This window comes from Eufriesea mexicana, unplaced genomic scaffold, assembly GCF_001483705.2.
Source record: "Eufriesea mexicana isolate 0111107269 unplaced genomic scaffold, ASM148370v2 scaffold5767, whole genome shotgun sequence".
Taxonomy (NCBI): Eukaryota; Metazoa; Arthropoda; class Insecta; order Hymenoptera; family Apidae; genus Eufriesea; species Eufriesea mexicana.
The window spans coordinates 639303-656748 of NW_016913695.1; the positions used below are offsets into that span (position 1 = coordinate 639303).

The 17446-nt window shown below is 35.8% G+C and overlaps 1 protein-coding gene and 3 long non-coding RNA genes across 4 annotated transcripts in view; 3 read left to right on the forward strand and 1 right to left on the reverse strand.

Moving 5' to 3' along the window:
• Positions 1-17446, reverse strand: part of LOC108552244 (synaptic vesicle membrane protein VAT-1 homolog-like) — a 30039-nt gene that overhangs the window by 6984 nt on the left and 5609 nt on the right. The window contains exon 2 of the mRNA XM_017906680.1: positions 2753-2882. Within this exon, the coding sequence (XP_017762169.1) occupies positions 2753-2882 (130 nt within the window). The remainder of the gene's footprint in view (positions 1-2752; positions 2883-17446) is intronic.
• Positions 5913-7655, forward strand: LOC108552246 (uncharacterized). The gene is made up of 3 exons (XR_001890542.1): positions 5913-6147; positions 7246-7515; positions 7607-7655. It is a non-coding gene; the product is annotated as an uncharacterized LOC108552246 (long non-coding RNA).
• On the forward strand, positions 8968-10779 carry LOC108552245 (uncharacterized). Its single transcript, XR_001890541.1, has 3 exons — positions 8968-9148; positions 10101-10378; positions 10511-10779. It is a non-coding gene; the product is annotated as an uncharacterized LOC108552245 (long non-coding RNA).
• On the forward strand, positions 12360-13626 carry LOC108552247 (uncharacterized). Its single transcript, XR_001890543.1, has 3 exons — positions 12360-12618; positions 12811-13059; positions 13282-13626. It is a non-coding gene; the product is annotated as an uncharacterized LOC108552247 (long non-coding RNA).

Sequence of the window (17446 nt, forward strand, 5' to 3'; positions counted from 1 at the left end):
GAGTCGCGAAAATAGACCACCCCACGATGCGAGGGACAGAAAGGAGAGGCGGGAGAGAGGGAGAAAGGAGAGAAAGAACCGTTTTCCTGCGGCGTCTACCGAGTCACGGACTCGGAAAAGTACCGTGGGACTCCACCCTTGCGGAAAGATTAGTGGGTGAAAAATTCAAGGACGACGGTTGAACGCGGAACGACTATTTCGAGAACGAATTTTCTTTGGATAGGGCAGACCCGAAGTGTATTCAAGCTACTTTTCGCAGCAAAACGACTGTCTACGAGAACGGAACGATCTCTTCCTATTTGACGAGAGACTTTCCTCTCCTATCGCTTTTCCGTGATGATCTTTAGTTAGATAGCATATATTTCTCAAAGATGTGATTTGACACTAGAGCTACCGACAATTGTGCTCTTCTCTCGATAAAAGTTGCCAGAAATTCGAAATAAAAGATTAGAAACCCATCATTTCGATGTGTTTGATAGTCCCAGTGCTAGATGAACAAAGCCTGTAACAGAATTATGTGTCTTGTGAAGTAACAATTGAGAAATTTGTCAAATACGATAGGAGTTTTCTGTAGCGAGGCAAATATGGTAGTGCCCGCTTAACTGTCGCGAATTGGACTCTCGATGGTTATCAAGGGAGGTAAGCTTTCTAGGAATTACCAACTGTTATCTATCTCGGAAAGGGAGAAACCAGGAGTACGAGTGAAATAGAGAGTAGTTCGAACAGCTGTTTTAGGATGTGTAACAGAGACTTACCCAATTACGTTCTGCTAATAGATATTTCTACCGAGATACGGCGATTTATTTATAATGTTTATTTTGTTCTAGATACAAGTTCTAATAGAATTATTGCATCAAACGAATTATTTGTTTAATTAACAAACTATTAGTATTTACACGTTAAGAGTCATGTCAGTCATCGGTGATAGTGACAGTATACTTTTCGTACAGGGCCATATTATATGTTGACTGACAATAGAAAATTAAAAGAACTACTACTACTAAAGAAATTTCCGTAGAACATCTTTACTTTGGTAATAATCCTACAATTTAGTGGGCACTATTTTACCAAGTATTTAGTTACAAGGGCGTTTATGGAGGCAGGGTTAGACTACCTGACGTTCCTAGGATTTTCAACCGAGTAAATATTTTGCCTATGGCAGACTGTATATCGGTTCTTCAACCTTTTTTCCTCCTTTTTTCCTTCACTTAACACATTGTATGCCGGTCTCGCAATATCGCGTGATTTCATTATTACTGTACGAATATAGGTACTTGTTACTTTGTTAGTCTTTTTCTTTAGCATTAATTTTTTCGTGCGATAAAAATATCCATTTTCTCAATGTTCTATGTCATAATATATATTCATTTTTGACAACTTTCCCATCGTTTCTCGGCAAAATGATAAAGGAATTTTTTCTTCCTTGGAAGTTGGTCTTAAAAGTCATGAAAGAACTTTTAATTTTCAGGCGTTATCAAAAATGGCCCTTTTTTTAACATTCACCTGTTATTATACATTAATTAATGATATACACGTCGATGTTTCTCTGTCACTGATTAATTATTAATAATCTTGAAAGAGATTTATGAGACTGAGAGCCACATCAAGAGTCACGAAGCGTCACGTTTGGCTTGCAAACCATAATTTGCACACAATTGGCATAGATTCTATAGCGCATACTATACAGTACACATATTTTCTTCATACGCATTTTCAATCATACAGTATTTTCAATATACTTTCTTTCAAATATTCATTCCTGGTAGTAGGTAAAGTCTACAACGTGTTCACATAAAATAGACTCTTTTCCATCTTGTTAAACACGATAACCATATCTCATTGGAGAGAAAGAACAGCCACCAAGGACAGGTGATTTGGCGGGACAATAACGTCCGTAGGCGTGACGTCGCTTTTTCCTCAGTGGATGCGCAATATTTTCAACGTGACGTCGCGTTGCGTCGTTGTCTGTGGAAAATAGACGTCGTTCTGACCGGAAGCGACCACGAAAAAATCGATAGGAATCGGGCCGACTCAAAGGAATAACTATCCAACGTATTACAGTGTGCATGCGAAAAAAAAAGGAAAAAATATACGTCTCCTCTTTGTACCAATTTACATTTATTATCATATCGAGCGATCCTTTGGGTCTTCCACCCTTTTGTACATATTTCACGGTGATGTTAGTAAATTATACTGGGTGAATCACCAGGAATGAAACGACATGGAATATATTTTTTAAAAAGGCTATGAAATTTGCTTCCCCGTTTATTCATTTAACTCTTTACATTCGGAGAACCTTTTTACCGAATCCAACTTGAAATCAAAGATTCTATTTCTAAAGGAAAAAGCAATTATAAATGTTTCTAAAGTCGTTTGTACAGTAGCTGCCTATTCTTCTCTTTCATAGATGAGAGTGAAAACTAAACTGTGTCCATAATAACACCAATGGATTGCAGAGGATTAAGTTCGTTTGTTAGTTGGTTTATGTGAAAATAATTTTATAGAAAAGTGGTGACAATAAGTAAAAGTATTGGAACGTTTTTGAAGCTTCGATAGTTTACATTAAATTAGAGGAAACGACCAAGAAAGTTAATATAAGCTGGAAAAGGTAGGAAGCATTGGTCAGTAACAAAATCTTTATACAATGAGACTGAAAAAGGAACTATTTTTAATAAGTTCTTTATGGGAGGGGCAATTGACAGTATTAGTCGCATGGAAGTTTTCAGCAAACAATGCTTAATAGTTCACTTACTTTAAAGTTCTCCACGCCCTCGCCAACTTGCTCGATGTCACCTGCGCACTCGGATCCCATAATGAAAGGAGTTTTTGGTGGGGAATCGATAGCACCCTGCCTGGCCATCAGATCTTGGAAATTCAATCCACTGAAAAAACGCAGAAATACTTAATAAAAAATTACTTTCGCAACAAAGACCGTATGTACACAATAATAAAATAATAAATACAATAATAAATCATTATAGAAGATAAAGCCTGGAAATTATCAAGAATATACAGAGTATTTAACAAATATGCATATGAAGAGGGAAATCTGTTATTTCACTCGTACGCTGATATCCTATCGAAAAGATAAATTTTTATCGGTCATGAGAGTCTTAAACGAACAAATTCTATACATAAATGGAGTATACGATCGATAACAAATTGCTCATGTGATGTATGTATTATTTCTTAATTCTTCGACAAATCGTTGGTATAATCGGAACAAAAAAAGGACGTGAGTTGACTTTATCTTTATTATTTGATGTTTATCTTTTTCAACACAGTCAGTTATTTTTAATAACTAGGAGAAATAAAAATAACTTACATAACTCAACTTCATTCGTTCGTATCACATTGTTAACGATTTACACATACTGTTATTTTTCAAAGCATGGATAGCATCACTACGTATAAAAATTATTACAGTTTTTATTACAAAATTATACAGTACGCCATCTCAAGAAAATTATAACTTATATATTTATTTGTGCCGGTGACTATAAAAGTGGCGTAAGTCACTTATCTTTGCTTTTGAAGTATTAAAAGCTTCGCGTTTTAAATACGTTATAAATTATAAAATTAATCGCGGTAAAGCTGCAAACTCGATCCAACGATTCAATTTTTTGCTGTTTTGTAGGAAACTGATTTATTTTATTGCGATATAAATAAATGCAACACAAAATAAATAATAAAATCGTTCCTTTCAGGTTGGTGACATAGATCACTTCATAATTATGAGCACATTTACTTAATATAAATGGTTATCACAATTAATGAAATTGTTACAAAGATAATATATTAATAATTAATATACTATGGTATACTATAATATTATACACAAGGTTTCCGGAAGGTTGTATGGTGAATATTCAAAGTCGATTTTCTCTACAACGAAGCTTCGAATCAAAAAATTCTATTCTTTTTTCGATTTTCGACTTTTTCATGTAGAATCACTTCTTTTCGGTTGTACTACCCATGCTGGGACACCCTATATAATATTTTGTTATACTATATACTATAATATAGATTATACTGTGTTACAATGGACTTTGGTTCTTGCTTCAACTATATTATTTATAATGGTGCGGTGCCTTCAAATAACTTACTATTACATTGTAGCTTCATGTTTGATGTTTCATAATGCAGTATTGCCACTAATTACCGCGACTATTAAACCTAAAGAAAAGACAACAGTTCCATCGCCATAACGTTACATCTACTATACCTCGTAGGCATAGTAACTGCTGAAAATACCATGCTATCGAGCACGGCTCATCGCATTACATAGTAACGAGTACTCTGCCGTGCGTGCCTGTTCGCTTCTCACGTAATAACACTGGAAAGGCGGCAATCGATGCAGATAAAATATTCGTGGGTAGTATTCGCGCCGCTTTTCCAGGAAGCAACATGAACAGGCGGCGTCGGTGCCATAGGAGGCTCTGATAAAGCGTGTGCCGGCGTTGTTTCACGGTCCCCGACGTGGTCGTCGCGAAAGAGGCACCAGTCGTGCGTTGCGTGCGACGCCAGGCGTCGGTCTAGGCGTCGTGGCGCCTCGATTTACCCTCCCTATATCGGCAGTGCCGCATGGGGTTGACGAAAACTCGAAGGTAACGGCACACGTGTATTTATACGAGGCGAAACGGAGGCTCAGTCGCGTGGACTACACATGCATCAGATATGTTCTATTTCAGCCCCCTCTAGAACTCTAAAGCCTCGTCCACATTAGCCAAGTTGCTCGACTTCGAGTCTGCAGCTGAAACTGTTTCACCAATGTTGAACTCCCATTTACTTAGCCTGAAATATCCGTCAGAAGTTTAAAGAGCTATGTAGAAATTTTCTCGCTTTACTTGCCTTCAGATAAACAATAACAGCGTGAATGTACATAGTGAAGTCGAAGTAAATCGCGTGCAGCTTTTTTAAAAACGAGGTTATAACTGTAAGAACGAATAAGGATAAGTAGGGCGTATAGGTTATGTCTGTCAAATTTACGTCGGTACGGTAGCGACATCGCGCGGCGAACGCGACGAGTCCATCGACCTATCGATACGAATGTTTACGTGTTAGCGATCTCGCGATTGGCAAGTTATTTGTTTCGATGAATAATTTAATAATATTTCGTTTTATTATATCAAATAATTTATCCAACGATAACCTCTGATTGCAATTATAATGATGTAACATACCGAAAAGGTTATTATTGTCAAAGATTGTGTTACCGAAAGATTGTTATAGTAAATACATTATTATCATTTAAAGTTATTCTAGACCTTGAAAATAATGACACATGCCAAAAAAGATAATAGAGTACTTTAATAACTCCACTAGAATAAACGGATCATTACATCGAGGCTCCACTGTTTGTAACGGAATAGGTGATTAATATTTACCAAGTATCTCATTCTTGTATTTTTAACATGAACTGTATTTGTGAATTATCGTTTTAGTGTTTTCGACAAGCTGCATCTAACCTAACCCTCTCGCAACAATGTCAGATAAAATAACGTATGTCTCATCTTGCTCGAACACCCGTATGATCGTGGCTTAATGGTATGGAACACATACGGACAGTAGCTACGCATTTCACCTCACGTGCGTACATTTACGCGCGGCTCTCACGTTTCTTCGAAACGCTATCATGCACCGGAACTCCGGAACTAGAAAAATCTGTCCCCCTTAATTTACTATTTTTAACCTCTACGAATATCCAAGGAAAAAGAATCGTTTAATTGGGTTGCTCCGACTGGATTCGTATACGAATCTTCTCACTCTTATTATTCTTCTTAGCCGAACCTTTGGCAAGTAGACTTTTTAACGGTAACATCGAAATATAATTTTGTAGCGAAATAATCCTAGTGGAATATTTCCTTCTTCCTAAGGTTAATATTTGAAATGGTTGCTACCTCCAGGTAGACTGACCTGACAGACGCAGCTGTCCTTGGCCTCGCAAAAAGCCAAAATTAGAAATGGCACTTAGTAACGCGAAGAAAGAGATTGGAGGAGGTACATACAGAAAGGGAAGAAGTGGGAAGTGCCGGAGGTCTGCTGTACAGTTGTCTCGAACGGAAATGGGATAATGTAATTGTCCCTCCTATCAGCGGGGGATTACTCAGTTCTCTACAAATACACCGAGGGATAAAGAAATTTTAAGTATGTGAACAGTACACTTTTGTGGTTCGCTTCTTGTCGTTCGTGATGTTATGCGAAGTTAATATTGCAGGAATCTAAAGTTAAATAGAAAATTGTTATTTACTCTATCTTACTAACGTTATTTACTATTTATTAACATTATCGTAGTGTTATAATTTACAAATTCTATCTAATAATATATAAACAACGTTCATAAAATATTTCACAAAATTTTACGTATACTTTCAATGTTCATGTAAAATGTATCATTATTCCATTGAGGCAATTTAATGTTAAAGATTTGCTCTCTCTAATCTCTTGGCCTTTTCAAATAGACTTCTCAGACTTGGACTACATGTTATATAGCTATTACTAATTGGCTTTATGATAATGAAAAATCAATTCAAAGATTAGGAATAATTTTTTACGACACAATTATTTTGAAATCGTTCGGATTTAACGTGCTCCGAGATATATCACGAAGCTTTATCGATAATTAGTATGTCACATAATTTCCTGGGAATAACCGCTACGATGAGTGTATTCGAATCGAGAAATATCACGCAACGTTGATACGACTCGAGAAAATTATCATTGTTTTTAACATAGAATATTTAAAAACACAGATTGCGAAATTTCCATTTAATAATTATATTATTCTGTCCGACATTTTATTTAATATTACGACTAACGATTTTAAATAATTATTCAACAAATCGTAGTTAAAAATTCCATTATTTTTATCGAAACATCTTTATAATTTCTACAACGAAGTAATCTTCTAATTTGATGCTATTTTTAAAAATTTATGCATTTGTAAAAGTAAAAAGGATAAAAGAATTATAATTTGGTATTTCACGCTTCGATTTTTATTATTCCTGTTACAACAAGAACACATAGATACACCACAAGAGATAGAATATTTTCCGTTTATTTGCGCCGATGCTTCTGTGTCGACGAAACGATACAAGTTGATCCTTAACCTAACATATAGATAGAGGAACACCGTGGACACAAATATTCTATCGCCAGTGAAACAAATATGGCGGACCTACAAACGTTGCAAGGGGGAGGAAAGAACGCGCATAAACGAATCAACTCTTTCTTTTTATTTTTCAGTTAAATGTAGCTGTTCGATATCGGAATGCTAATAAAGGGAAACAATATGAAAATGGATAAAGAAGCTGAGATCATATCCACCGAAGATAAAAAAGTACATATGTGTGGCGGACGTGTTGTTCAATTCGACACAATGGAAATCATGCGTAACGCGAGTCTTGTCCCGTCATTATCAGCGGCAACCGAATAAATTGTACGTGATTCAAAGCCGATCGCGTGACACCAAACATTTTCATTCACTGGAATATGTTTAATCAGCTATTACATTCGGTATGATTTATCACTCGTTGTTTTCAATCGTTCAATGATTCAACTTTGAAGTATGCTTACATCATACATTTGGCAAATGAATTTATTTTAGTGAACAATCAACGTACCCGTAATCGTAATTTAAAATTAATTTCAACAATAGAATTTCGCTTGCACTTCTGTGGAGATACATAACCTATATTCTGACACATATCTTTTTAAGCATGAAGGAAGAATTACACTAAAGAGGTTAGAATATACCGGTGAAACGGTTTCGTTGAAATTATAAAATTTCGCAACGGAATGATTTCTTCCCGTCATTTCGTAATAAGGATTCGTTCCTTTTTTTTACCTTTTTTATAATTACAGGTACTTTCTAGAGCGTAACGTAAATCGCATACCAGAATTTAACCGAAGCTCGAATTTAGCATTAAATCAAACAAGTGTGTTGAAAGTATAAACGTAGCTACTGGCTGAAACAATAAAAGAACATACTGAATTTTTGTTACACGTTCTAACTGGTACATCTCGAGTTCAGTGAATCCACGGATTAAGGTATTCGAACTATGAAAAAGTTTTCTAACGAACAAAGATATAATATATAGATAATAAAAATTTCTAGTAAAAAAAAAATATATATAAAATATATAAATTCTCAGATTCATTATGGTCGGTTATGAAGCTTAATAGTCAATTCCACTATCGCACGAGCTACACGTACACTACTAGATCACATACACTAATCACCCAAAACGGATTTGTTCTGTTCTGTTATTGGAATCAAGTATGAAGCGAGTTCCCAACAAAGGGCAAAAGGGAAAAGGTTCCAGGAGTTACGGGACTGCTACGTGAGGCACGGTTCGCAATCGCTTAATTCCTTTAAATTGCATGGAATTGAGGGGAATAATTTTCTCCATTCTTGGCACCGGCCAATTGTACGGGAGAAAGAACAGCGACCATCGTGGACGACGACATGCAACAACGCACCCCAGGGTCACGCACACCATGTGCGTGAATAAAAGGAGATAGCCGGAGAACTAGGGGAGAGAGACTGGGACGAAGGGGTAGAGAAAGCGAAAGGGATCGAGAGTGAGTAAGACAGCGAAAAAGGGAGCGGAGAGGAAGTAAAAAGAAGTAAAAACATGGAACAAAGAAGTTGGAGAGGGAAGAGGATGTAAAAACGAAGAGAAAGTTGGAAAGAGAGAAAGAATGGTGTTCTGCGAGTACTTGAAGAAACCGATGTCCCATTTGTTTATTTCAATGATTCGCGTCCAACTACATTCACCTACATATGAACTTTTTAAAAATAATTTAAAAATTTCGTTGTACGATTATCCTGGTAATTTAAAATACGATACTGAATCATGAAAATTAAGTACATCATAAAAGTTCACAAATTGCCTTTGATTAATTGAATTCCAAATTGCTTTTATTAATTAATAATATTATCGAACTTTTAACAGGAATTCTGACAAAATAATTAGGAATTCAAATCAAATTTCGAGCAATTGTTTTAAATGCTCCGATCCTCTGCAAACCGGAGCGTGAGAGAGCGCAGTGAACCGGGAGGAAGCACGCGTAAGTGTGCGTCAAGGGACAAGCGTAAAAAAGGAAGATATGAAAAAGAATACAACGTTGGATATAAGAGAGTTAAGTATGTAGCGACGAGAACTTGTATATTAAAAATAGACCGTACGCGTGAAAAGAAAAAAAACATGACTAGATATCGTTTGAGAACAGTATCACCCCGCTATTTCAATCGCTATTACGCGTTGTTACGTGATAGATGGCAGTCGGATAGGTGTACCTGCGGGAGGTGGGTAGCAGCCGTTCGATCGATCGGCAGAGAAGACATCGGGCGCCTGCGAAACCATAACCTCCAGGCGAAATCGCATGCACGAATCTCGCGTGACTCGATATATATATCAAGGTGGCGTTGATTGAGCCCGCGGCGAAAGTGCAGCCCGGTTGTCTGGCGACGTATGTTGAATACCGCAATTCCTGCGTATCGGTTTAGGTTAAGTTAGAGAAAAATGCGTTGCACGTCGATTTTCACGGAAGCAGGCGACATCGTGGCACCCGATAGGAATTAAAACACCGTATTCGAATCGATTCGACGTACCCTTTCCGCCATCTAATTTCTTTCCGACGAACGCCATTTATCTTCCCAACCGAAGAGACGTACACCGTTTATCTCGTCATGCGTTTGCATCTGCTATAAATAAATACGGTCGTCCTGTGTACTTTTTTTATGCTACTCGAAATGATTGCCGGGAACTGAGGCCAGGAGTAATAATGTTATCGGCAATTGGTGATTAAGCATCGATATGATACTAATGACACTATATTGGTTAATAATATAGTTAAATTTCTTACATATTCCGAATTATTACTATGACAGATAATTGGAATAAATTAATTATTTATCAAGGTTTGTGATGACCTTCGTTATCGATATTTCTTATTACACTAACATTTATTTATTTATTATTGGATTTGTAGTTATAGAAGACAATAGCAAGTCGACTAATTATTTTATCGAAGACAAGAAATTTTTAATACTTTTTATTAAATTAAAATTAACCTTAATGTTTTTCTATTTTCAGTTATAATCGTGGGACTTGTGGTCAGGACGACGTTAACCCGTGACAGTTATTATGCTTCTAAGTAGAATCGCATTACCACCAATTATCATCCATAAGACTTTCATAGAATTTCCTAAAGTGTCTGCAAGAAATATGGCGGCAATCCTTACGGCATAGTCCCGAATAAAGGGCTATAACTCCACAAAGCTGTAACTTCATTCCGTCGTATTGATTCTATCAAAAAAGTGGAAGAAAACGTCGGTAACGTAAAATTTAACGTGCAGAGTGGAGAGAAAGTGGTAAATTCCTAATAACACGCTATTTGATCTGGAATAAGATATTATTAGTCGCGTGGCGTGCGCCTGGCTTAATGGGGTTTGCACGGCGTCGCATAAGTAGTACAATTATTAATACAAAGGGTCGTATTTCAGGAGTGGAACACACGTACGTAGTTGTGGAACTGGCTACGACGAGCTCCAGCCAAGTGAAGCGTATATCAGACACTTCGTGACGTACGAGGCGTCCGATGATTTGTTTACGAGTCGCTCTCCAATCGCGACTCTTTGTTTTCGTGCTGTGTTGAGCACAGATTGAGGCACTATTCTTAACGAATGTATCAACCGTTTAAACTGCGACGAAACGATCGCGAATTCAATATACCAACGCTTAACACAACGCTATAATTATTGTTCCAGAAACTTCCAGGATTTCAAACTATATAAACAGAATTTCTAACTATCATTTTAACTAATCTAAAGAGACATGTCATTTATGCTTTGGCGATATTTGATTTAAAAAAATCGAATAAGCGATAAGCATTATCCTCTTATACAAGAATGGGTATTTTTCAAACTCAACCAAGTTAAGAGATACGGTGATTTCGTGAAGGTCACATATGCGTACGGAAAGAATGGAAAAACACGAGGCAAAGAAGCAGTATGGAAAACATACAAGCAATAATTATTTTGCACGATAGATGACCCCGCCGTTACCGAGGAGTTATCAATTGTTTTCAAACGGGGCGGGAATATCGATACAGGAGCTCTTTGTTACTTTTTATCAGCCTCGTTGCGACCGTTATATATGTTTTCTTGTACGTGTAAATCTTGACTAAGATGAATTGCTTCGTACAGTGTGGTTTTCCTAGCTTTTTCTATTCGGCAGCCATTGACCTCGATGGAGGTTCGAAACTCGTGATTGCTTGTACCAGATTTTCAAAGGAAATTGAAGCTATGGTAAAAATACGAGAACCATGAAAACCATCATAATACACTCGAATTTGAACGTAATTTAAATTCCGATTGTTGAAAGGATAAGTTTAGCTATACACAAAAATCAATCTAGGATATAAGATGTAAATAATCTATAAAATGTTTATATAAACATTAGATAAGTCTTGGGGGTTTAAACGAACTGCGTCAGGTACCCTCTTGAGAAGCACTCAAAAATATACCTTCCTTGAATAATGAAAGGTTTTAAAAGGGAATATATGTATCCTAGTTATTTTACGATTATAAACCCATAATCCCAATACCGATGTAATAACGTACAGTAAGCGTATCAACCGATGCGTATCTTTTGTATTTTTCCAAAGTACAGTTTTGCCTTTTATGTCCTCAGGATCGATTTCTATGGGTAGTAACCATGGTATCCGAATATTCCGCCAGAGGTTCAGCCATCAATCCTCATTTCTAGTTCCTGTTTAATCATCGATTCCTTCAAATAGATCAATCCTGTCCACAATTGAAACCCTCGCATGGTTCGTCTCCCCTCTGCATGCTTTACTACATTTATATTGGGTACCACAACGTTGTATCACTGGTGGCGTATACTATGCCAGACCACAAGAGGGAGGAGGTTAATTTGCTTCCAGGCGCAGCTTGGGTACAGAACTGAAAATAGATCCTTCATTCTAAACACCAAATGTCTCCTCTTCCAAAGGACACAGGAAGTTAGGGCACGAAATTTTACTCCCCTAGGTTTCCTTCTTCGTTTCCACCATTCCTGTGACCTTCTGCAACTGATGAGTAGTTCTTCGAAATGCGTACATGAGATCAACAGATTTTATTGGTTCGACCGATTCGTGGACGTCTTTGAGATCTAAGTAACTTAACTGATTAGTGCAGTCGATGGACAAACACAAATATTCCAATGCAGTAATTCGATAAGCCACTTCCGTTTCTCCGTGTAATCGTTAGATGTAAAATGATACGCCTATGAATACTTGTATTATTTGTATATTAGTGATTTATATAACTGCTTATTATATGTAATATTTTATGTAATACGTATTTACTGATACATTACACGAAGTATTATATATATTTATGTCAATAGTATATATTTATTTTAATATTTATGTTTATTTCTTCTTAGGTTGCTATGCATTTCTTGGTCTTCAATTTCGACGAGATTTACGAGTATTAGCGTCACGAAAAAAGAACTTATCACGTCCTGAATAGATTAATTGATTAGATCAGTCCGCCAGGAAACGAAAAATCCGGCTTTGGGTTCAGGGACTCGCCTGATTTAACGTACCGTACGTTTCTTCTTGCTTAATCAATAGATTGTTTATATTTTCAAATAAAATTCTCGTTTATATTAGGAACAGATAAAAAATGAAACATTTAATATGCTATCCTTGAAACATAAATATGCTATTTATCTTAATAATTTAATTATAAGCAGATGTACATTACATTAATGCAAATATGTTAACATATGGTAACAGGTATTATAAGAGACATATATTCGATGGAAATGTTGTACGTATTGACGTACAATATGACAAGAAATTATGCGAAAAGAATTTTCAAACGCATAACAAATGGACATGGTTTGTCACTTATGAAAGATTACTGACAAAGATAAAAGCAGGAATCATGTCCCACCGCATAAATCATCCATAAACACAGTATATTATGTCTAATTACACGGGACGCTTACTCTTCTGTGATCATAGATGCGGGAAATATTCGAGGTAATGTCAAAAATGAACCCAATCGTTCAACAGTTCCTTAATGAAATAAAAATAATTATTTGAATACCAAAATAAAGAATATTAAAAGAGAAAGAATCGAAGAAAAAATAGCATAAAAATAAATTACTAATTTTCATGATTATCGTCTGATTATCATCGCCTATTTAAAAGTTAAAAACGAAGAAACGCAATAAAGTCAGATGAAATATTTTTATTATTTAGATTGGTCCTAATTTATTAGAACACCCGGTACATGACCGACCAGATGTAGGCACGAAGAATTGAAACGGTAAGAACAGCTGCGGGTCCAAACGCGAGCTGTTATTGTTTTTGTGAGTCACGAGTGGCAATAGCGGAATGTCAACAGAAGTGTCGCTACTATTCGACTGTAAACCATTTTACGTCGTACTTTCGAAGCAACTGTGTGCTTGACAGCCTTTAAGAAGCGCGATCATTCCACGAATTTATTATCGATCGATTCTAGTGTAATTGCTAGGGAGTTATTCCATGAAATGCAAATCCTGCCCAAAGGAACTATTGATAGAGGAAAAAACAATCTACTAACATGACACTTGAAATAACGTAACTTATTGTCTAGCAATAATTCACGTTTCAGACATATTGATATTCTTTTATTATTAAGTTACCGTTAAACATTCGTTTGTGAATTTAAATTGTAACGTACTTTTTCGAATTTCCAGGTCAATCTACATTTTTTCCACTTAAGAATAACAATAAGCAACAATCTGTCAACACTAGACTACCAATTTGCAACGTCTATTTAAATATAGAGTACGTAGTTAATTAAAGTGGCATAAAAATTAACAAAAATAATTGTTAAAAATGTATATACAATTATTTCCTACTCTATCTATAATTAGCAATAATTAAAAATAGAGAAAGTTTCAAACCAGTCATTTTATAACTTGTTTGCTAATTCTAGTTAATATTTTTACGACAAAAGGTATAGCTGAATTTTAATGTTACAGAAGAAAAGAGATATTCGAATGAAGAAAAATCTGCTGGATTTCGAGGTTCAGCTTGTAGGGTGGAGTTCGTCTATCATAGTAGTGGGGGGTTCATGGTGTTTCATGAATTTTGTGCGCATGCATCCGTATGCATGTGCCTGTCTATGTGTGTGTGTATGGGAGGGGATGTAGAAAATACGGGTGTGGTTCGATCAATACGAACATCCCATGGATCCATCGGTGCGTACCCCACACAGGTATACGTTTGTTTGAGGTGAATCACCTCAAATCGTGACTGTCTACAAAAGTTACTCGAGTTTAAAATTCCACTTTTAACTTCACGCAGTCACATCTACTATACATTTTCGATTTTCAAAATAGACAATATCTCCAGTACGTGCATTATATGCAAGAAAAAGAAAGAAGAATTGTTCGAATTAGTACCCTTGCGAAAATTATAATTTCATTTATATACTTCAGTGTTTTTTAACGTCAAAAACTTGGTCCTCAGATTTAATTCATGGAAGATTACTGTCAGAATATTTTCTCTACTTTTCAGAGCTATAACAAAGGAAGTTGAACAGAGAAAGTAAATATACAATTTTAAGGCAAAATTATATGACAGCCGGTGTAAATCACAGATTTTGAAGCTGTTTATAGTATTCTTAAAATTATCAATTTCATCACAAAGGAATAAATATAACGAACAGATGTTCGACGGAGTTATTTTTACACCGAAACCCATAGGATGCTTTTGTGTGAGTTTCGTGCAGAAAAATCGTCAGTAAAATCCCTTGGAAATGAGGCTTGCACGGAGAAGAGATTACGGTATATCGACTGTTGAATGGTATCCGTTCAGTTTCCCATAGCCCCGATATTAAGACCTCGTTAATGTGATAAACCCAGCTAGTCAGATATAATGGCGCCTTTCATTAAGCACGTTGAAAGGTTGCGTGGTAAACTTGGTGCATAAATACCGAATATATTTCCGACAATCTACCATCGTGTAATCCGGTCTGCGTTTTGTTTTGCGTATTGTACGATGTAAAGTGAATTATGTCTGCGGCAAGTTGAATGTTTCCTTTGAACAACGAAATTGAGTGTTCCTAAATAGTTGAACGAATTAAAAGCAAGTTTACATTAGCATAAATCTCTTGCACGATTTTACATAGTTGCATATGATGTATATGAATTTGTTCTGTGAACAAAAATAAATAGTTTTTAAAGACACGTATCTAAAAATTCTCTCGTACTTTCCTTACATTCTGTTCGATATTATAGAAGCTTATTGCACAAAAGCGACAAGGAGCTTTTCCAATTACTAAACCTCTCAACGTACTTTCCTAGCAACTGAAGATAGCGACAAGAGAAATTGTGGAGATAGAGCAAAGAGCCGGAATTGGGAAGGTCGAGTAGCGTTTACTCAACTGGTATCCAAATATTAGATCGGCAAATATTGGATTTACAGCTGTTTATTCGCGCAAAAAATATATAGTGGCCCATAATTTTAGGTCATTGTCATTTATCCTACATCCTACTTTCTTTTTAACTATGAACATAGTCATCGAACTCCTTTTGTCATGAATATTTACATTCCTCTTAATTAATTACATAAATAAATATAATAATAAAACATTCCATATCTACCTATACTTTTATGCTTCGTTTCATACTTGTTGTTACCTCTTTTTAATCATTAGTATTTATTCGTTAGGACAGTTTAACGATTGGAATATTAATTATTTGATAGTTTCACTGTCTAATTAACATTCACACGAAGCAGCGGACCCGACAAACCATCGTAGAAGAAATCGATCCGAAACTAGTACGCCCGGTAAATCAGTTTGAAATCGCGCTTGCCCGCTCTCACGAACGGATTACAATAAGCGGATTAGAGCGTGTAGTTTCCCCGTATATAAACCTATTGTTTAAAGTTCGTCGCAAGAGAACTCATGAACCGTTGCTGGACTCGTCCTGGGGTAATCGATTCTTCAAATCGCTTCTTCTTTCGAAAAACGATATTCTCAATTATATTCAGGTAATCATTACCACTGTATACTACAAAGAAACATAGTTAACATTGCTATCGATATTACGAGTGGGAAGCTTCTCTTTCTATTCGTAAAACTTATCTTAAAAATTTATCAATATCATCTAAACTTACTTTCTCCGCATTCCTGTGTTTTTCTCAAGGAAACTGATCTATTCAGTGTCTACGATCTCCATCTACGTCCACTAAAAATTGGAATAAATGTTACAACTTTTAAATTCTTAATTTAGAAAGATCCAAAGAACCTAACCTCAAAATCGTTATTTCGATGCTATTTGACGTTTCCTAATTATTTCTTTTTCCTAAGTATTCCCTTCTTCCGTGTTATCGAAAATTCTTAATATTTCTAAGAAAAGAAAAGAAAAGAATGACAGTATTAATCTATAAAATATGTATCGACGAAAGCGCCATCTGGGATTTAATCGTGTCACACGGTTGCCCGTTATAAACATATGTGTAGCGCGATCGAGAATCATAGAGATCGCGTTGTCTAAATCATATGCTTCACTTGTGACACATAACCTGGTAGGAACATGGTATGCACACGCACGACCACACCGTGGAAAATTGCATCTTAGAAAAGCACGCGGATGAATTATCGCGTTATACTAATTCACTGTCTGACAATGTTCCACGCGTGCAAGCCTCGAGAAACGTGCCTCTACGCGCTAATGTTTTCAGCTGAGAAATAGCATGGATGAAAGCGAGAAAAAGTTTCGTGTGGAACGATATCAGTTTGTATTCCTCGCGCGCTATTCTAATAAAATTTACGATGTTATTTGCTGTTCGTGATTCCACGTATAATGTAAGATACTGAGATATTTTCTTTATATATATGATTGAAGGGTTACTTTTTTTTCTGTCACTTTTTTCTACTTATAAGATGAGTGTTTCGTGTAATGTGAAATAAAAGGTTTATAGGCGTGGAAATGACGTTGAGGTTAGGTCGCAATAAGAAGCGTGATTGGAAATATGAATAATATAATGGACAAAGGGGAGCTTATAAGAAATAACAATAACTTGATATGTAATAGAAAAACATAGATCGTTTATAAAACTACTATTTAGCATATAATATGATATATTCCAATTTCTTCAATCATCTGACATGTTTTTAAACGTTTTAACCTCCAAATTTTTTTTTTCTAAGTGGAGCTTTTCAATCCAAAATTTAAAAAATTCATTTATCTGAGAATTAATTGTTTCAAAATTATAGATACGACACGAAAAATAAAAATGTTTTAAATCTCGTAGAAAAAACTTCGGTACGAAGTATAAAAAATACAAGTACCAAAAATTGAAACAGTAAAAACCTACGCACGCGAAAAAATGAACCTTATCAGTGTTTCAACTGAATTACTGTAACTTT